At 36.6% G+C, this 21,841-nt stretch overlaps 2 protein-coding genes across 9 annotated transcripts; both read left to right on the top strand.

The window, feature by feature from the left end:
• The first annotated feature begins 223 nt into the window (after positions 1-223).
• On the top strand, positions 224-19,092 carry LOC111425272 (Chitin deacetylase-like 5). 8 transcript variants are annotated; one of them, XM_071198724.1, is made up of 16 exons: positions 224-553; positions 10,669-11,075; positions 11,443-11,589; positions 11,811-11,884; positions 13,886-14,025; positions 14,077-14,288; positions 14,349-14,395; positions 14,476-14,631; positions 14,962-15,797; positions 15,852-16,251; positions 16,583-16,663; positions 16,722-16,915; positions 17,397-17,622; positions 17,767-17,896; positions 17,954-18,460; positions 18,523-19,092. In XM_071198724.1, exons 1-16 carry the CDS (start codon positions 508-510, stop codon positions 18,679-18,681), a joined length of 3,762 nt encoding a protein of 1,253 aa, XP_071054825.1. In that variant the 5' UTR covers positions 224-507; the 3' UTR covers positions 18,682-19,092. The 8 variants fall into 8 exon arrangements, with proteins under 8 accessions (XP_071054825.1, XP_071054823.1, XP_071054822.1 ...); XM_071198722.1 differs by having other exon boundaries at positions 15,834-16,251; XM_071198721.1 differs by having other exon boundaries at positions 14,962-15,815.
• A 98-nt stretch (positions 19,093-19,190) lies between these two features.
• On the top strand, positions 19,191-21,593 carry LOC111425521 (Ionotropic receptor 21a). The gene is made up of 2 exons (XM_023059608.2): positions 19,191-21,035; positions 21,087-21,593. Exons 1-2 carry the CDS (start codon positions 19,236-19,238, stop codon positions 21,417-21,419), a joined length of 2,133 nt encoding a protein of 710 aa, XP_022915376.1. The 5' UTR covers positions 19,191-19,235; the 3' UTR covers positions 21,420-21,593.
• The last annotated feature ends 248 nt before the right edge of the window (positions 21,594-21,841 follow it).

The following is a 21,841-nucleotide window of genomic DNA, read 5'->3' as shown; positions in this document are numbered from 1 at the left end:
AGTGTTAGTTCTAATTTTGTTCAACATATATATATATATATATATATATATAAAAGTCAGGTTAGGTTGGGTCGGGTCAACCCAACCCGAATAGTATATATATATAGTAATTTATAAATAAATTAATTAATTAAAAAAAATTAAATGTTACAATTAATTATAAATAATATACAGGGTGGCCGTAGGCATATATCCGGACGAGGCCGTATGTAGAAGTGAATGCGGCGCAAGAGGCGAGCGGAAAATAGTGTCTCTAAGTGGGGACCCATAGTTTTCTCTTGTGCTGTAGTGTCCCCACTAAGGCATTTCACTTAAGAGGGACTTTACTACCAAGAACGGTCCAGTCAGTGGCACGACATTTGCGATTTCACTAGTAACGTGCACACCGTAATCACATCAGAGGAGAAAATCTGCCCGCCGCACGTATGGCTATGTGTTTCTAGCTCCTGCATGTGACAGTGTTTTAAAATTAAAAAAATCGGTGCCTGTTCGAAGAAAGCAACAGCCATGGTGTACAAAAACACCGTAACCATACTGATATTAACCCTAATCGGTGAGTACAATTAAAAAAGAAACCCTAATTCGGGTATATGTGTATAATTAATAATTGTGTTGTGCACATGTATACCAAAAAAAAAAGATTTTTTGGTAATATTTTGAAAATAAACAAAATAAACAATAGCGTTGTTACGGGTGGTTTTTTTTCCGCACGAAATCAGCTTACGACATCAATGAAATCGTTTCACAATGGCTCATTATACATGTGCACGCGTACGCGTACGATTTTTCGAAATTTTTTTAAAAACTCGACCGATACAGATTTAATTGGCCCGTTGACCTTCGAGAATTTTGCCTTTACTTAGCTTTCTCCTCGCAAATAGATTGATAAAAAACGGCGTTACCATTAATTTCAGTTGTATAACGCTTCCCTAGCGCTACGAAACTGTAACAGACTGTCGACGTTCGCGACGAAAGTGAAATTGCTAAAAGAGACGAAATTTATGACCGTCACAAACACCTAACAGGTTTTCTAATAAAACGTTTACTTTACTTACAATTACCCCGTTTACTACATGTACAATAATCTCATTTAATCCCATTTTTGGTGATATCATAAAATAAATTATATAACTTGAAGAAATATATTTATTTGAAACCTTGTAATTCTAATTAATTGAACCGTAATGAAAAAAACAAAGCAGCTAACCCAAATTAACTCATTAAACGTCCGGTAATATGTTGAAATCAATTTTCACTTCGAGATTGTTAAAGGACGTATTAATAAGCATATTTTATTCAAATCCGCAGGTTTATAGTGTAAAAAATAAAACAAATTTAAATTACAAATTAAATTTTTTTTTGGTTTTTATAAATTCCTAATCAATTAACGAATTTGTGGAATGTTCTTAACATAATAGACCAACATCTTACGCAATCCATTCTAGATACTAATTAGACCCACAGTGTGCGAAAAACACTCTTACTGTAATAACCAATAAGGTATAGAGCGAGAAGAAAATAGAAGCAGATGTCCATAAGCGATTCACCTGTACAAAAGTAATTTGTATAACCAAGAAGTAGGACAAACTCTCGCTCGACGCTCTAGACCTTGCCATACGTCGAAGAATCGCTAGTATCTCACCTCATCGTGCGTGCGCGTTTTACTTTGAAAAAAAAATCGCGCCAGCCCATTCTTATTGTTCCTCTCGCCGAATATACGATTGTTCTACACGTTCGATCGTTGATAACATCAACGATACCAATCGCACACACATAATTACTTCCTCTCCGGTTATTTCGTTAGATTTTACGGTCAACGTAGTAATTGTTTAAAAAAACAACTAAAACCCCGCCAGCTACATACTTAAAGAGGAGTTAAAGGTCAAGACTTTGAAACAATCACCTTATTTATAGTTACAACTATAACTGTTTATGTACTTACTTTATAATCGATTCATACTTACACATAGAACCTCTTCATAATCCAAGTAGAGTCCATTTAGTATTTGCTTACATCATACAGAGTTCGCATACGTTATTCAAATTTCACATAAAGTCTGCAAACTCCATCTAATGTTCGCATACTCCAACTAGGATCTGCGTACTCCATAAAAAGTTACATAATCGATGTAGAGGATGCATACATCATATAGAATCTGAATGCTTTACTCATATTTTTATATAGAGCTTACAGATTCCATCTAATGTCTGCAAACTCTATTCTATGTATAATCGTAAATATAGAATTAACATACTTGTAGAGCTTGCATAAGTAATGTGGAGCATGCAGACATCATATGGAGTCCATATACTGTATTCATATTTTCATATAGAGCCTACAGAATCCATCGAATGTCTGCATATTTTATTCGTACTCTAGATAGAGTTATCTTTATGAAGTCACACACTCAAAACATCCATAAAAAACTTTGATTGAGGTTGAGAATGCATACATGATATAGATTCTGCATGCTGTATTCATATATTTACATAGAGCCTACAGAATCCATGTAATGTCTGGACACTCTATTCATGTTCTAGTAATTTTTTCCATAATTAATGTAGATTCAATATAGTCTGAATAATCCATGTAAAATTGGTGTAGAGTATGCATACATCATGTGGAGTCCGCATGCTGTATTTATATTTTGACATAGAGCCTACAGAATCCATATAAAGTCTGCATACTTTATTCAAAATCTAAATAGTCTACAATTTGTGTTGATTTATTTGAAACGTAATAATAGTAAAAGAAGTAAAATATTCAAATTAGCAATTATTTCCAGAAATTAACTGGTATTAGTACGGAAAACGACAAAATTGGACGTTAAATTAAACAAGGTGGTTGTTTGTTCTAGGTCAATAATTCGTTGTGTTTAAGTGTTTGTTGACGTTTCGTTCAGACTCGGCGGTAGCGTTCTCGGTGCTAACGAAAATAAATGAAAGGTCATTTAACTCAGCATTACTTAAACAAACGGCTGTTTTGGATTGAAATCGTATTCTTAAGCGATTTCGGTTTGTGAATTTGTACAGGTTTGAATTTTTTTGTTTAAGTAAAGTTGCGTAACTGGGATATATATTAATGTATAGACAATTTTAGATTGGATTTATGTATCGTATTACGTATCTTATTGCCGTATTATATTATAAATTAGTTACGAGTAACGTTAGTTAGAATTTGCGAAATACTAATTACGTTGGAATTTCAAAACTAGTTCTTAAAGTAGCCGTAAATAGGGAAAAAAAATTGTTTAAAACAATCGAGCGATGATGGCAATAGTTTAGTCATAGCCTTTCGATTAGGTAAAGTATTGTAATAAACTTGGTCTTTATTAATAAAAGGCGAGTGCCGTCGCAAGTTTCGCAAGAGACTTCTCTCTCGACGCCCGTTTGAACTTTTGCCATTTTGCAAAACGCGAAACAACGCGTTTCCACGTCGCTCGGTGTGGCAACGTGGGGCGTGATTTATAAGGGGATCCGAAAAGCCGTGCATTTTTCAACTTACCCGAACTGGGTAACCGTATTAAACTGCACGGCGAGCGCCTCCGTTAAACGCATATCAAGCAGCCACTCGGGGTGAAAGTAAAAGGCGAAAGTAATAGATTATATGTTTTCGACTACTGTTACTCCCACGCGAATCGCAGTTACACAAAAATACTAACTTTTTACGTAACTTTAACAAACGTTACGACATTACACGAATTTGGTATTCCCAGAGTGAACCACATTTCAATTATAAATTAACAACTTTTTTTATTCAAAAAAATATATATATAGTAGATTTATTTATAGTTGATTAAAGTGAATTCAGTTTGTAATATAATCTACAGAGTTTAATTTAGTAAGGCTGCTGTACAAAGTGGTATATAAGTGTGTAAAGATGAGAAGGTGAATATATGAGGGTCTGCGAGCGCACGCAAGTCCATAACTTAATAAAGAGCTAAAGAGAAAACACAAGCAAACAAATTATGGTTTATTTGAGTTGTTGTAAACGGTGATATCGCCAGGTATCTGCGGGCCAAATAAGGGATAGCGGCCCAACAAAAGGCTGGCAAGGCCTGGGATATATCGCAATTCTTGCAAACGTCACTAGTTATTATTTATTTACGTGAGGGCCACGAGAAATATAGCTTTACTTTGAAAGCTCGACAGACTAACATTAAAATTGCCTGTGTGGTACTTGTAGTTTGGTCTGGTAGAAAAATAGTTATTTACAATTCCTTTGCCTCGGATGCGATGGAAGTCTCATCTTTTTGCTATAGAATAATGAATGGCTAGTAAACAGTTGTGGATAATAATTTGTCTCCCATCATCTTCATTTTTTTAATTATTACTATTTTTTGTCCATTTTCCCATGATATATAGGTACCTTTTACAAAAAGGCCTTGGTTGTTTATATGTAGGTATAATTGTGAGAGAAAAAGAAATAAATAAACATTCAACGAGAACCTTCACCTCAACCGTTTTCAATCTGGCCGTTGTTTTTAATGTTAAGTCAGTTAGGTAATAACAGAAATGTATATGCAAATGTCAGCCCGGGTTCATAGGTTACCACTATTATCATTTCTTCAGAAACCATCAAGGTTCCAAGATGACCACACCTCATCGGAACGAGGCGAATAATTGCAAGATTTGAAGTAATTATCTTGAATTGTTTATGGAGCCGTTTACATTACGTAATCTTTCGTTAAATGTCTTCAGCATTCGCTGAATACTTCGCCCGTTCAGTCCAAAATCAATTACTTCACGAGTGAAACTTCTCCACTTCCTGTGTTGAAAAAAGTCGTACTCCATATACGTCAAGTATTGCTTAACACCCTTAATTAAACAAATAGGTATATATCTCAATGTCTACCAACGAGTCTATAACGTTCACGAAACCGTGAACATGTAAATAACAACTTTATGAATACTTTTTATTATGAATCTTATATAACGGTTTAATCTCTGACCTAACTGCTTTAACCTTTTGCAACTACTTTCACACCAAAGTATCATCGTACACATAGACATCTTACAGTTCATAACCTTTACAATTAAATGACATCAGAATGAACTAAAAGTATTTTAAGAAATTTATATGGTTAATTATTTTATTTTGTAATTTATGTGTGAAAGTGAAAAAAAAATCGCTCAAAATGTCAAATATGGTTATCTCCGGAGTGAAAAACCGATTACATAACCCACAAAAAAGATGTGTAAAAAAGTCGTTTATGGAGACATTATGTTAATTGATGTCGCGAAAAGTGGAAATTATATAAATAAAGTTTGGTCGTCGCCGAGGCCACTTAGAAAAAGAAGGAACAAAGAGACGGCGATTTAGAAATTCCTTTTGTCTTGGAAAGTGAACGTAAAGAGACGAGGGTCAGGCAGTAGGCGGCGGCCGTAAATGCCAACGCACCGCTGTTCTAAATAGGCTTAATGGGACGAGAAAAGAAAAAAATAAACAGTCGTAAGGCCCTGTGCCTTCCTGCGGACCGATCCGGATGCCGGATCGTGCACTTTCAGTGCACAAGGTCGCAGGCAAAGTGTATAATACGCGTAACGGCGCTCCACGAACTCACTTTCACTGTTATACAAAACTCCTTGTCCAAGAAGGGGGCCCGCGCGAACCAAAGCAAACTCGACTTCACCTCAAACTCGCGACTCGCATCGAGTTTATTAACCCATTTTTTACGCCGCTAATTGTATTATTTTACCGATTGCAACATTTTTATCTAACGTAATCTCAAAGTTACCTTCATATTTTGTAACCTTTTTATCGAACTCATTTTTATTAAATTCATTTTTATTATCTCAACATTCCTGAAGATGATTAAAGGACCGAAAATAGTGAGATTAATATTAAATTTAATTAACGTAAATGAAAAATGATATGTCACCGAGAAACGATTTATAACGTTGGTTTGTTTTATTTTTTTTAAACAACCGTGGGGTTATTATCGGTTGAAAATCTGCGTTTGCAAGATGGTGGTGTATTTATTATGGTACGTCCCCAAGCACCCACGATTCTATCTAATATCGTCTGCTTACGGTGTCGTGTAGGATTGGATAGGTGTAAAGCACACGCTATAATACTTATCATAACTTAACCTGTCTTTTTATCAAGATCACGCGGTGAAAACGCCTCGGAATCTAATGTTTTTGTGCCTTTGTTTATAACCCCACCAGTACTTACATGGCAAGACAACAAGTGTGAATGGAGGAATCTCAAGATTACCACTTAGGATTCCAAGATTGTTGCTTTTTGGTTCTACAAAAATTTCTCAAAAATACTTTTCTGAAGCAGTTTAAGTTTCAATTCTGCCCCCCGAGTGTATTTAGCCGGTTTATTCAATCTCCCTCGGTAAATTAGGACAAAGGAAAATCTCCAAATACGGATTTGTCTTGCGCTCCGCCTGCGGCCTTTTCAAAGTTCGCCGGCGAAAGAGAGAGAGGATAAATCGGAGATAGTAAGGTCACCACGCGACCACACCCGTGATTATAAATTGACCTCGCGCGTTTTATAATCAAACTGATCACTCGAAAGCTCGATGCACGTGGAAAACAATTTTTTCTCCACCTTCGATTATCCCCAGGTACCCGTTTGTTCCACGCTTTTCAACGTTTATTTGCTCCAACCGATCCCTTCGTTATCCACTACCAATTTTTTTCCATTAAAAACATTCCCTTTTGGGTTTATTCATGAATATATTCTACAAAGACAAATTTACACCATAAAAAACTTTGATCATAATTATTTTCGATCTAATTACACGGTTCCCTGTATAAAACATTCCTTTGTTTCAAAGTTGCACAAATAATTGAAAGGCTTGACACAAATTCTTGCAATAAACTTTGTAATTGAACTGCTTCACAAGGATTTTATAAAAATAATATAAAATTATATAACAATGTTTCATAATAATAACATTAAATAAAGAGACTTTTTTGGGGCAACAAGGTGGTGAAGTATCAAATAGAACTAACAAAAAAACTTTCAGTGGGATGGACCCCAGAGGTTGTTCTCCAACTTGGTCCAACACCTCACCATCGATAAAGACAGAATGTTGAACCTTGACCAGAAGAAAGTGATTACCATGAAACATTCCAGTTATGGATTTTATAATGATTAGGCGATATCTAAGTCTATCTCAAAGATGTCATAAAGTCTCTCGTCCAAAAACTATATTTTCGGCTGCACCACCATCGACTTGCCAGGAATAACATTAAAAGATTGAACAATTTCCAATAAAAAAATAAAATCGACCTTCATATTGAAACAAAGTGAACCTGGAGAAGTTTTTTATATGGTAAATGAAAGCGAAAAAGTAAATAAAAGGATCACATTAAGGAATTTAAGAGCCTTGGGGAATTTGCCATTTCCAGCTTTGCTTGGATGATTGACAAATTGATAACTTAGCCCTGTTATGGTAAGCCCTAGAGGAAAGAAATCCGCTCAATAATAATTTTATGGCAAAACTTGAAAAAAAATGAATTTTTGATAAACTCCAAGATGGTGGAAAAAGTCTATCTCAAAGATGTCATAATGTCTCTCGTCAAAAAACTATGTTTTCGGCTGCACCACCATCGACTTTCCAGGAATAACATTAAAAAATTGAACAATTTCCAATAAAAAAATAAAATCGACCTTCATATTGAAACAAAGCGAACCTGGAGAAGTCTTTTAATTGTAAATGAAAGCGAAAAAGTAAATAAAAGGATCACATTAAGGAATTTAAGAGCCTTGGGGAATTTGCCATTTCCAGCTTTGCTTGGATGATTGACAAATTGATAACTTAGCCCTGTTATGGTAAGCCCTAGAGGAAAGAAATCCGCTCAATAATAATTTTATGGCAAAACTTGAAAAAAAATGAATTTTTGATAAACTCCAAGATGGTGGAAAAAGTCTATCTCAAAGATGTCATAATGTCTCTCGTCCAAAAACTATGTTTTCGGCTGCACCACCATCGACTTTCCAGGAATAACATTAAAAGATTGAACAATTTCCAATAAAAAAATAAAATCGACCTTCATATCGAAACAAAGCGAACCTGGAGAAGTCTTTTAATTGTAAATGAAAGCGAAAAAGTAAATAAAAGGATCACATTAAGGAATTTAAGAGCCTTGGGGAATTTGCCATTTCCAGCTTTGCTTGGATGATTGACAAATTGATAACTTAGCCCTGTTATGGTAAGCCCTAGAGGAAAGAAATGCGCTCAATAATAATTTTATGGCAAAACTTGATAAAAAATTAATTTTTGATAAAATCCAAGATGGTGGAAAAAGTCTATCTCAAAGATGTCATAATGTCTCTCGTCCAAAAACTATGTTTTCGGCTGCACCACCATCGACTTTCCAGGAATAACATTAAAAGATTGAACAATTTCCAATAAAAAAATAAAATCGACCTTCATATTGAAACAAAGCGAACCTGGAGAAGTCTTTTATATGGTAAATGAAAGCGAAAAAGTAAATAAAAGGATCACATTAAGGAATTTAAGAGCCTTGGGGAATTTGCCATTTCCAGCTTTGCTTGGATGATTGACAGTTTATCTTGCGAATTGATAACTTAGCCCTGTTATGGTAAGCCCTAGAGGAAAGAAATGCGCTCAATAATAATTTTATGGCAAAACTTGATAAAAAATTAATTTTTGATAAAATCCAAGATGGTGGAAAAAGTCTATCTCAAAGATGTCATAATGTCTCTCGTCCAAAAACTATGTTTTCGGCTGCACCACCATCGACTTTCAAGGAATAACATTAAAAGATTGAACAATTTCCAATAAAAAAATAAAATCGACCTTCATATTGAAACAAAGCGAACCTGGAGAAGTCTTTTATATCGTAAATGAAAGGAAAGGTGTCACATTAAGGAATTTAAGAGCCTTGGGGAATTTGCCATTTCCAGCTTTGCTTGGATGATTGACAGTTATCTTGCGAATTGATAACTTAGCCCTGTTATGGTAAGCCCTAGAGGAAAGAAATGCGCTCAATAATAATTTTATGGCAAAACTTGATAAAAAATGAATTTTTAATAAAATCCAAGATGGTGGAAAAAATCTATCTAAGTCTAACTCAAAGATGTTATAATTTCTCTCGTCCAAAAACTATGTTTTCGGCTACACCACCATCGACTTTCTAGGAACAACATTAAAAGATATTGCAAATTTCCATATATTGCAAATCCAAGATGGCGGAAAACAAAACACAAATTAATGGTGCCATCTTTGCGTTTAAAAGTGAATTAAATAAATTAATTTTGAAATTCAAATTAATTGCATAAATCCAATTATATAAAAAGTTTTTTAAATGTTTAAGTTGACACACAATAATTATTGTTACAAAATCACGTCGGATTTAATTGTTAATTACAATAATTATTGAAGAAGAAAAAGAAACCGGACGTCTACATTAAGTTTACGCTTAAGCAAGCATTATTATTTATTTGTTTTATATTAGTGGCTCAACTCTATAAATAAATATTGTTTTTTAATCAAGCTGGTGTATGGTAGAGAAAGAGGAAGTGAAATAATGTCAGCGAGTCGTGTAAAAGTAAAATTTAGGACGGTCGGTTCAGACGTTTTTGTCCCAATTTCATTAATAACTTTCATTTCGCGCCGCGTCGGTATCGCGCATAACTTTCGTCGGCCCAAGCCGACTCGTACGACGTTCGGATGTGAATTATTTAACAAATATGACGACCAAATACAACTAGCAATATCTTTGCAATTATGGTGACGTCATATGTCAACTTAGTTTGCGGTAACGTGTATCGTTTCAACACATTCTATTGTAACTCTTTATTATTGTCAATACGCGTTCCAGCAAACGCGGAGGGCTTATATAATGTACACGGTTTGGTTGGTTTGCTCGCCATTCTACCAACCCAGTTTCAGCGAAACTGTATTCGTTCAGTTTACGTGTTCCCTTTTCCTTTCTATTTAATACCGGTTTTTTTTGTTAATACACAATTACTTTTTAACTTATTCATTTTCCTAAAAAATTTCCATCCATATTTCTGGGAGATTAATTAATGACTTTTAAAATTTTTGTGTTAATCAAAATGATGTTATTATAATTGAGGATATTAGGAAGGAATTATAAAGCTATTATTGGGAAAAGACGAGACTGGGACGTGGTCCAAGTCGTTTAAAAAATTGGAATTTAAATATAGCCCCGTTTTCTCTCCCTCGATTATCTTCGAAGTTCGAAATATTTCATTAAATATCACCCTTTAAGTTCGATTTAAAAGATTGCCTTTTCTGGAAAAGTTTACTTTTATCTGGTATAGTAAATGAAGGTTGTGTTGAGCAATAAAATCTCCGATGACATAAAATATTCAGATTATTACGGGTGGGAACAAAAGAAAAATGCTGATTTGTTGTCTTATTTACGTAAACAATAATAATTAATGATCGGTTGCGAAACGGTAACACTACTGGGTGTGCCTTCACATTCGGTAGTGTGGTTATTGATAATTAAAAAGGCAAGGTCTTGGGCTTTTTTTGTTTGCATATCCTGTACCGTACGCCCACTCCCGTTCCATATCAAGGTTGTCCCTCTCGGTAAGGATAAACGTATTTCGATCGACCCATTACGTAAAGCAACCTTGCGAGACCATATTTTTTTCTCGTCGTCCTCGCGACAGTTACGGCTAAAGTTCATCGTGCCCCCTTAATCTTCCAGGTTTCGCGTCTGCACAAAGAAAGATCAGCAGGAACTCGCAGCCCGTCGAGGAAACGAAACCGGAGGTGAATTTCCATTGTCCGGAAGAATTCGGATACTACCCACATCCGACCGATTGTACATTGTACCATGTATGCTTTTTCGGAAGGCCTGTATTGGAATCCTGCACTGGGGGATTAATGTACAGCCCCGAATTACAAACATGTGATTGGCCGAGAAATGTCGGTTGCGATGGTTCTTCCGACGTTTCAGTGACATCTATAGTATCTTCTTCGAGCATACCCAGCAGATCATCCGAATCTAGAACTAGATATACAGCTCCACCTCCTCCACCACCCGCTCAACCCGCAGCTATTGTGACATCTAGAGGACAACCGAAAAGTTTACACCACACCGAAATTATTAAGGTAGGATTAAAATTATAACCCAACCCAACTTTATAATCAGTTCACCTTGATATTTACAATATTACTTTTTTCTTTATTATCAATGCAACGACATTCAATCTTGAACTTTTTCAGTTGAGCCTTTGTGTGTGGTTTCTGCTGGAAATGTAGATCTGGTTGATAAAAACCTCCTTTCACATTTACATGTACTTTTCTTCTCACTGGACCTTGAAGTTTTCTTGTAAATTTTCTAACGCAACGTCAACACGTGTCGAATTTGTGGATGCGCTCAATGCCAACGTGACACAGTTGCATATTTATCGCGAAATACTCTACAAAGAAACCCTGCGTCCATTGACATTGATTTTACTTTCTCTTTGTCTTGTAGCAACCTCGCTATTACGACGACGATGATGACGAGCCGATCTCCGACCAAATTAGCGATAGACAACAAAGAATCAATCGGGGGCAACCGAAAAAGGTCAGCGACGTACAGAGGGATAGGGACGGATTAGGGTTGGCTAACGCTATTCCGGTAAGTGAGTCCACAAGAATGAATTGATTTCGGTTATATCACGAAACGTCTTCCCAGAGGCCAAACCGCAGAAACCCGTTAAAAAGATTTTCCCACCTTTTAATCTTTATAATCCGTTACATAATAGAGACAGCATACAATTACGTAACCATAATTCACATACTGTGCAATAAAATTAATTAAACTTAACAATAACTGGTAAACTGATCTCTCTCTTGCAGTCGTACAGCGGTCGGGGAGAAAAAATTAGTTCGATTTCCTTCGGAACTCAACAACAGAACCTGAACACGTATAGGTGAGGTATTAAAACTTCCTTTCTACGTTTCGTAACTTAATAACGTTGCTTGATCCAGTTGGACTGACGTAAATGACTTGACTGAGAATAAATTGCGACGAAAAAGACAAATTAGAAGGTAATTTTGTAGGGTTAACTGTCGACCGTGATTTACATAATGAAGGTGAACTTTTTAGCCGGAATGACTGGCATGGTGGCTTCAAAAACACGTTCAACAGACGTAATCCTCCTTTTCTTTTGGTCCCTCCTCCCCCGCAACAAACTTACAACACCAATTACCAACACTTTTTTCCTTCAACACAAAGCCAAGAGGAATTCAGGCCGTTTATACCTAATTACAAGGTACCATATCCGAATCAACAAAGCAATTTCCAATTCTACAATCTAAACACCTTTCGATCCAATGACATAGTTACGCATCCGGTGACATTTAAACCGCGTCAGGAAACAGCCACTAATAACGCAACCGTCGTTAAATTCTCTCTAGTTCACGAGGATAAACCGAAAGTAACAGAAGCAATTACGAAATCGTACGATTCGCGGCCTGCAAACCACAAGCCAATTTTCTCCGACGAAGAGTACGATTACGATGATGATAACGATAATTCTAGTATCGATTACCACAAATACTTACATAACTTTCAAAGCCCATTGAATATTCCCTCTCCTACAACTAACAAACCAGACAAATCAACACACGCTTCCTTGAAATCCACCACCTTACCCAACGAATATTATTATTACGACGAAGAAGAAGAAGATTTATCCACAACAACTAAAAAACCAAAAACAACAACTAAAAAACCAACGTCAAGTATTCCAAAAACCACAACCGGTAAAGATGACGAATATTACTACGAATATGAATACGAGGATACTCCAAAACCAATCAAAAAATCCAACGACGTAAAATACTCCTCTAAATACAGAAACGACCCCAAAGATACCCCTCAAAAATCTTCCATTTCTTCAACCATCCCCACTCCGACGCAGAAAACACAAAATACCCCGATAACTACAATCGCGACCACTGCGAAATATGGACAAACTAATATGACCGACTATGACAAAATGACTATTAGGACCAGGTAAATTAAAATTTTTTTAATGGTCTACATGCACAGCACTGGGTGATTTGAAAATAATATAGAGTGAGTTGAGTTGTAAGAAAAACATATTGAACTAAAACTAGAAACTTTCGGGTTTTACCGTGCGTCCTAAACAGGTTCGAACCTGTTTCTGAACCAAAACGTCTTCTTAAACGTTTTTTTAAAAGACGCACGGCAAATCCCGAAAGTTTCTAGTGTTAGTTCTAATTTTAGTTCAAAAAATATATTTGTCAAATTTGTCAAAAAATATGTTTTTCTTAAAATTCAACGAAACACGATTAAGTTATATACACAATAGTTATTTTAGTATTGCGTGTATAAACTTGTACATAGCCTCGTTCCGATTTCGCCATTTTAGGGGGACATCCTCATGGTTAATCTTTTCTAGTTTAATTTTAATGGCGAAGTAAGCCGTTTTGCATGCATTTTTCCAGTTCCCACGTTCCGGAGGCGCTTGAGAAACGCGGTAAAAGGTCACACGATTGTACATGAAATTGATTCGCGTTACGTCATTTATTTGTATATATATGTATACGCATTTTTTGCAGCTGCAATTGTTGTTCCCATGGCAATGGAGGTTCTCGGTGGCGAGAGCCTCGATCTGAATATTATAATCGCGCCGGTGAAAGTAACTTGCAATTATGAAACTGGTAACGTGGCTTAATGCATGCGGACTGATACATATTCGTGACAATTATCTAGTCGATTAAACGCGCCGCTAACTAACCCAGGAGCACCTATAGGAATAGTTTAGAAGGCAAGGCAACGATCTCTGGGTGACCTTAATAACCTCCCGCGTTATATAAACACTAAATGTCAGGCTGGGTCGGAAACAATGAGATTGCGTGTTATGAAACGACTATAAACGTCAGGTTTTCGTTTGTTTTCGCAGAGTCGAAGAGGCCAGTGTCGTTCCGCAAAAAGCACCCACCATCACCTCCGCCAAAAGCTACAACACCAGTCACTACGACTCCACACAATATGATCCTTACTACAATATATATGATGAGGTCGAACTCTACAGAGATGTTGGTAAGAAAACATCGCAAAAACAACATTCCTTTTCTAACCAAGTTTTATCAGATTATCCTCAACATTACAACACCAACAATGGTGGAAGACAATCTTCTCAAACAACGTACCGAGGAACGCCGGCACCTGCCATCCAAGTAATCCCAACTCAAGAAGATGTATCATCAAAACGGCACAGAACTAACATCTACATTCAAAATCCGTACCAAACTCAAGATATTTACCAACAACCCACTGTTTCAGAATACAGTGACGAAGCATACGTATGTTAAATAATTCCTTTTTTTTATATTATTATTTTTATGCCCGTTTCAATTCAATAGGTTGACGATCACACCAATTACAGACAAACAAGTAGACAACCAACAAAGTAAGTATAGCAGAATTATTAAAAATCGCGAATTATATTAAAAAATTGATTTCTGAACATATGTAAATATAATTTTGAAGCCCTAGGGGTGAGAGTTATGATCTCAATTACTTAGAGGAGAACGCCACCACGAAAAGAACTACAACTACCGCTAGAACTACCACTACTACTACCACCACCACCACAACGACGACCCCGCGATTAAATCCTAGCCCAAAGAGCACGACTCCAACAAGGTACTACAAAGAAGAAGAGCGTCTCCTCAGATCTCGACATTTACCTCTGCTTATCGTGTATCTTTTTGTAGTATCTTCTGTTCTGCCCTCGTGTTGCTTCCTTGATTTTAATCGTTTCTTCATCTAGATTAGTGGTTTTCGAAATACATTTGAAAACTCCTGATTTAGATAAACTAGCTATGTAGTTCTTTCGCTTTATGTAATTCTAAAAACTTTTATAAACTTTCACCCTTTTGTGACCGCTGAAACTGCTTTTCGTTCATTTAAACAGTCACAAAAGGGCAAACCCAAAAAAGGTATTTAAATAATAGGCTGTTTCGTTTATTCTAGCTCAACACAAACAGTGGATATAAACCAAACCGTACCGCTCACACCATCCACAACCTTCGATCCTCTCCCAGACATAGACAATGACACAATAAGCGAGAACAGTGATACAGAGACAAACGAAACTAGCACGCTTGGGTCTAGTGGGAAAGGGTTAGCAAATTTTATTTCATCCAGCACCACACAGCCGCCAGCTTATCACTTTATTACCAAAGCGTCTAAGTCAACTCCAGTTGCTTCGACCCCTAATTATATAGAGAACTATACTTATAGACCTAGGGTTAGAGTGCACAGAAAAAATAGGGTCATTGCGCCGACCACTTATGCACCACCAAAATTCTTTCTTAAATCTGTCTTTCTATCGCCTTCTTCAACTACTACTAAGTATTCTACAAAGTATTCAACAAGATATTCCCCAACCACCCCACCCACTACCACCACCACTATTTTAACAACAACAACTAGATTTAGTACTACTTCAAAACCCACATCAACAACTACTAACTATATTTATCCATCATTTAACGTAGAAAATTTGGATAACGTAGATACTAGCACAATTAGACAAAACAGGATCATCAAAACAATCAGGAAATTCATAAACCCCATTGCTATTAATAACGAATTCGCGGGTACGACTAAAAATTACGAACACCCGAGTCGCGAAGGTATTTCTATTGAGAATTACGTCAACAGAAACTTTCAGGATAATTTCGATGACGAATATTTTGAACCTAATGTTACGACTTCGAGCAGGTACGTTCCGATTCCAACCAAATCGACAACTAGAACTACCACAACAACTACAACACCAAAACCTACGACGACAACACCAAAACCTACAACGACACCAAAACCTACAACGACACCCAAACCTACGACGACACCCAAACCTACGACGACAACTCCAAAACCTACGACGACAACACCACAACCTACGACTACAACCTCTCCAAAACCAATTACAACCACAATTCTTCCTGACTTAAATCAACAACCTTACGACGAACCAAATTTGTATGTTGGACCGAATGAAAAGAAATTTAGACCGACTGTAGAATTTCCAAGTCCAGAGGACTTATTAACTCGACAGGACCAACCGAAACTCGAACCAGATCTTCCACAACCTTACAAACCAAAACCAATCGTGAAACCGGACTCGTTGACCAAACCAACCCTCCCAACTAGAACGTCCCGGGTAAATAATGCCATAAAGTCGTTGATAGCTCTCGGCGGAACGCGCAGGCCGAACACCAAATGTACCGATGCTAAATGCAACGAACTGAACCAGAGGTATTTATCCCTCTACTACGCCATTGCATGATCGCCCATCTTACTTACTTCTTCTGCACCAATTTCCTTAACCAGACGGCCGCAAAGGCCCGCTTCTGTAATCTCGCAACTCCCGAAACGACTGGATGTTGACTAGACACTGACGAATTTCCCCTATATCGCACACACCAACCATTATCGGTTGACTCATTTGACGGCTCCGTTGCCCTGTAGTGATTTTTTTACTGATACATGGCGCATGGTTTGAGCTGGGGTTGACTTGTTAGTAACTCTGCACTAAAAATCGACTACAGCTCTCTTCAAACCGAAGTTAAAAACCAATTTCTTTTAGATCTCACACCAGGGGTAGAGGTTCTGCCCATTACAGTGTTAGTGATACTGGAGTACAAGTTAATAGAGGAACACCACCACCGTAAGTTTGAAACTTTTTTAAATATATCTAATTGGATGACATATTTTTGTGTATTTAGGCGCAGTCGATCAACTCTAAAACCATCAACATCTATCGTTTCTAAAGCCCAAGAATTTGTTGATATATACAGATTCCCACCTCGACGCCCAGATACAATTTATCCCCAACCAGTTCCAGATAAAGCAGCAGCAAAATGTAGAAAAGATGTTTGTTTATTACCAGATTGCAGTTGTGGCGGAAAAGAAATACCCGGTATGTATTGAATAGTTTATATTTAAGTAGTAGAAGTAGCCAATTGCAGAAGTGGAATTTTGGCAGATTAAGAATAAAGGACAATGTAACAAATAATGATTTTTGATAATTAGGAAATTTACCGGAGGACCAGGTGCCTCAAATAGTCTTGTTGACATTTGATGACGCAGTCAACGATTTGAACAAAGAATTCTATAGGCAGCTCTTTGAGCAGGGTCGGGTCAACCCAAACGGATGCCCGATAGCTGCTACTTTTTATGTTTCTCACGAATGGACTGATTACAGCCAGGTGCAAAACTTGTATGCCGATGGCCACGAATTAGCATCGCATACAGTGTCGTAAGTGGCCCAACTTGGCCTATTTTTCCTGTTACTTTAGGTGCCGGTTCCTGATTTCTACTTTTAACTAATCATAACTCGTCAATTCTTTCGATTTCAACATTTCTTTTTTCTTATTTTTCCGCTTGGCATACTAATCCAGGAGATATACCTGTCGATCAAGTGCCGCAAATTGTACTATTGACATTTGACGACTCCGTTAATGATTTGAACAAGGGACTCTATAGCGATCTTTTCGAAAAGGGAAGGGTGAATCCTAACGGTTGTCCGATCGCAGCTACCTTCTACGTTTCCCACGAGTGGACCGATTACAGTCAGGTTCAGAACTTATACGCTGACGGCCACGAAATCGCTTCACATACCGTTTCGTAAGTCATCTCTATCCTTTGTAAAACGCACTCATCACTAACTCGCACTGCACTAACTAAAAAAATACTTTTTTTATCTTCTATTATAACTAATCATGTTTGCTATCAAACTGATCATTTTCTAATTATCCTGAACTAAAATAGGCATAGTTTTGGAGAACAATTTACCCAAAAGAAATGGACTAAAGAAGTCGCTGGACAAAGAGAGATTTTAGCAGCTTATGGAGGTGTTAAACTAGAAGATGTCCGAGGAATGAGAGCCCCCTTCTTATCTGTAAGTTACTTTATACATTTATGAATATATATAATATTAATATTTCTTCAAAAAAAGGTTGGTGGCAACAAAATGTTCAAAATGTTATACGACTCCAACTTTACCTACGACTCTTCCATGCCTATTTATGAAAACAAACCACCCAGTTGGCCTTACACTCTGGATTACAAACTTTTCCACGACTGCATGATCCCACCTTGCCCCACAAGATCATACCCGGGAGTATGGGAAGTCCCCATGGTGATGTGGCAAGATTTAAACGGCGGACGATGCTCGATGGGCGATGCTTGCAGTCACCCCGCTGACGCTGACGGAGTCGTCAAATTATTAATGAAAAACTTCCAAAGGCATTACACAACGAATCGTGCCCCATTCGGGTTGTTTTATCACGCCGCTTACTTTACTAAGGACCACCACAAAGAAGGATTTATTAAATTCTTGGATACTATCAATTCTTTGAAGGACGTTTGGTTGGTTACTAATTGGCAAGCTCTCCAATGGGTAAGGGATCCTACACCGATTTCGAGATTAAATGGTTTCCAACCTTTCCAATGCAATTACAGCGTAAGTATTGAAAGCGATATATTTATATTTATATTGTTATACAAATGTATTTTATGTTGTAGGATCGTCCAAAGAGATGTAATAATCCGAAGGTGTGCAATTTGTGGCATAAATCTGGAGTGAGATATATGAGAACTTGCCAACCATGCCCCGATATTTACCCGTGGACTGGAAACACGGGAATACGCAGTAGTAAAATAGATAATGATATTGAAGATTAAGAAACGAACACTGCCGTGGCCTAATAGGTCGAACACAACAATTTAAATTATTTTAAACGGTCGGCAGTTGGCGGCGTTATTTTTAAACGTCGCCAAGTGCCACTTACCGTCTATGTATCTTTCGGAGAAAATTATTTATAAGAGTATCGCGATGTTGCTGAGGTGTTTGCGTGCGTCACATACCTCAGTAACATCTATACCCATTGGTAACTTATGTATATATTATAAAATTTTGCAATTTCTACTATCTCCCCGGAACAACTTAATTTATTAACGTTCTGTGCTTCAATAGCGACAACCAGTGAGGCAGAATTCAAATTTCTTAATGTTCAGTATAGCGTATGTGCAGCAATATAAATAGGAGAATGTAAAATTTGTGGCATATTAAAAAAAACTTTTTTTTTAATTAAATCATTTCTTTCTTGAACCTTTCCCGTGACATTTCAAAACTAATATAGCGAACAAATAAATAATTCAATATCAAATTGATTGAGTCGGGGTGGAGGGACGTGTATAAAAGCTCGAGGCCAGATTTTTGAAGGGCAAATACAAAAATGAACGTTCACGTAGTTCTTGCATTTTTAGCTGCAACGGTCGAATGCAAGACCAGAAAAAGAGCACTACAAAAATCGCACGAAAAACCCCAAATAGATAAATGGACGGATAAAATACTGGGGAAAGATTTTTTTAATCAAGACTCAACATTGGCGAATTTAATATCAACTGTTATTAATAACCACCTAAAAGATTGCGTTCCAATAATCATATACGATAATCATAGTCGAAACAAATCATCACTTTTGGATCAAATTCTAAAGAAAAGTGAAATCAGTATACTACATGGTCAAATATCCGATGATTTCACTTTAAAGCAAAGAAGGCTAATGGATCCTCAACCGAACGCCTGCAAGAGTTACGTCCTACTTTTACAGGACGTTATAAAAACAAAGGATATACTTAAATTAAAAACATCCGAGAAAATTGTTATAGTCACGAGTGCCTCACAATGGAGAGTCAACGAATTTTTATATTCCGAATTATCTCGAAGTTTTGTAAACCTATTAATAATTTCACCTACTTTAGATTCGCTCGTTAATAACGAAGCTTACGTTTTATATACTCATAAATTGTATATAGACGGATTAGGTTCAAGTGAACCAACAATCTTAACATCTTGGATTAATAATTCTTTTACAAGACCGGAAGTTCAGTTATTTCCGCAAAAATTAGAAAAAGGATTTTCCGGTCATAGATTTATTACGTCGCTTTCAAATCAGCCCCCTTTCGTCATAAAAACAGGTACAGATGATAACGAGGATATCGTTTGGGACGGCTCGGAAGTGCGGTTATTAAAGTTATTGTCAGAAAAATTCAATTTTTCCATCGATTTTAAAGAATCAATAACGGATGTTGAAAAAAGTCCGGCAGACACCGTAATAGATTCCGTAATAGAAAATAAAGCAATAGTCGGTATTTCTGGTATTTATATAACAACTGAACGATTACGTGACTTGGACGTCACTTATCCACACACACAAGATTGCGCTGCATTTATATCCCTAACATCAACTGCTTTGCCAAGATACAGGGCAATTCTGGGCCCTTTTCATTGGTCAGTTTGGGCTGCCCTTACGACCGCGTACCTTCTCGGTATATTTCCCTTAGTATTCGCAGACAAGCACACGCTCGTACACTTAATCAAAAACCCGGAAGAAATAGAGAACATGTTTTGGTATGTTTTCGGCACCTTCACCAACTGTTTCACCTTCGGAAAAGAAAGTTGGACAAAGTCCGATAAAAACACGCCGCGAATCCTCATGGGTTTCTACTGGATTTTCACCACAATCGTCACCGCCTGTTATACCGGTTCAATTATAGCTTTTATCACTCTTCCCATTTATCCGATCACCATAGACACAGTTCGTCAACTACTTTCGGGAAGATTCCAAATAGGAACACTAAATAAAGGCGGTTGGGATTATTGGTTTAAAAACTCAACCGATCCCTACACTGAAAAATTATTTAAAAACGTCGAGTATCTTCCAAACATTGAATCAGGACTTAAAAACACCACCAAGGCTTTTTTTTGGCCTTACGCTTTCTTAGGATCGCGAGCTCAACTCGATTACATCATCAGAACAAAATTTACTAGTACCAATAAAAGACAACTCCTTCATATTAGCTCGGAATGCTTCGTCCCTTTTGGCGTTAGCATTATTTTTGAAAAAAACTCCGAATATAAAGATTTCATCAATAAAGGTATCGGTAATATGATTGAAACTGGGTTCATGATTAAATTTCAAAACGATATTGAATGGAATATGATGCGTAGCTCAACTGGTAAACTTTTACAGGTAAAAATTATTATTTCAGCTTAACACAAAAAAAAAATAATAATTTTTTAGGCAAACACAGGAAATAATTTGAGAAGTATAATAGTTGATGATAGATCATTATCATTAGACGACACACAAGGAATATTTTTGTTACTCGGCGCTGGTTTTCTAATGGGCTTAGCGGCCTTAATATCAGAAATGTTAGGCGGTTGTTTTAATTGTTGCAAAAGAAGAAGATTAAGTGGTATCAGTTTAAAAAGTAACCCGAGAGTTTTCGCTGTGGCAACACCCCGCGAAAAAATCGATTCAAACTTGATTAAAAATGACGATTTAGAAACGAAATTTTTTGGGGATCATTTTGACGCTTTTGAAGAAGCGGAGGAAGTTCCCAGTGGCGAATAGATAATTAAAATCAGTTGTGCATGTGTTAGAAATTTCCAAATGAAAAATTATCTAACTATGCACACCAAATTTTTATTATCACAACGAGAAATAATAGTTAATGGAATTATTTTTGCGTTTGTTTCTAAAGAACAAGTTGGTATATAAAGCGGCAATTCGATTAAATAGATTAAGAATTGCCACAGTACATCACCAAATCCTTCATTTAGAATATAACCAAATTAATAATAAAAAGTGCTTGTCGAAAACAATAAATAAATATATGATTGTCTCAATTACATACTAACAACAATTAAGATCAACCGTATATCAATTTATTATTTTAACTATTTAATTTCTAATTTTAATTTCTTACCATGATTATATCGGCTTAATAACTGTTTCACACTTCGAAAATTTCTTTTAATTTCGATGCTAATATA

This window comes from Onthophagus taurus, chromosome 8 (assembly GCF_036711975.1).
Source record: "Onthophagus taurus isolate NC chromosome 8, IU_Otau_3.0, whole genome shotgun sequence".
NCBI lineage: Eukaryota > Metazoa > Arthropoda > Insecta > Coleoptera > Scarabaeidae > Onthophagus > Onthophagus taurus.
This window is presented reverse-complemented; position numbering and strand designations above follow the sequence as displayed.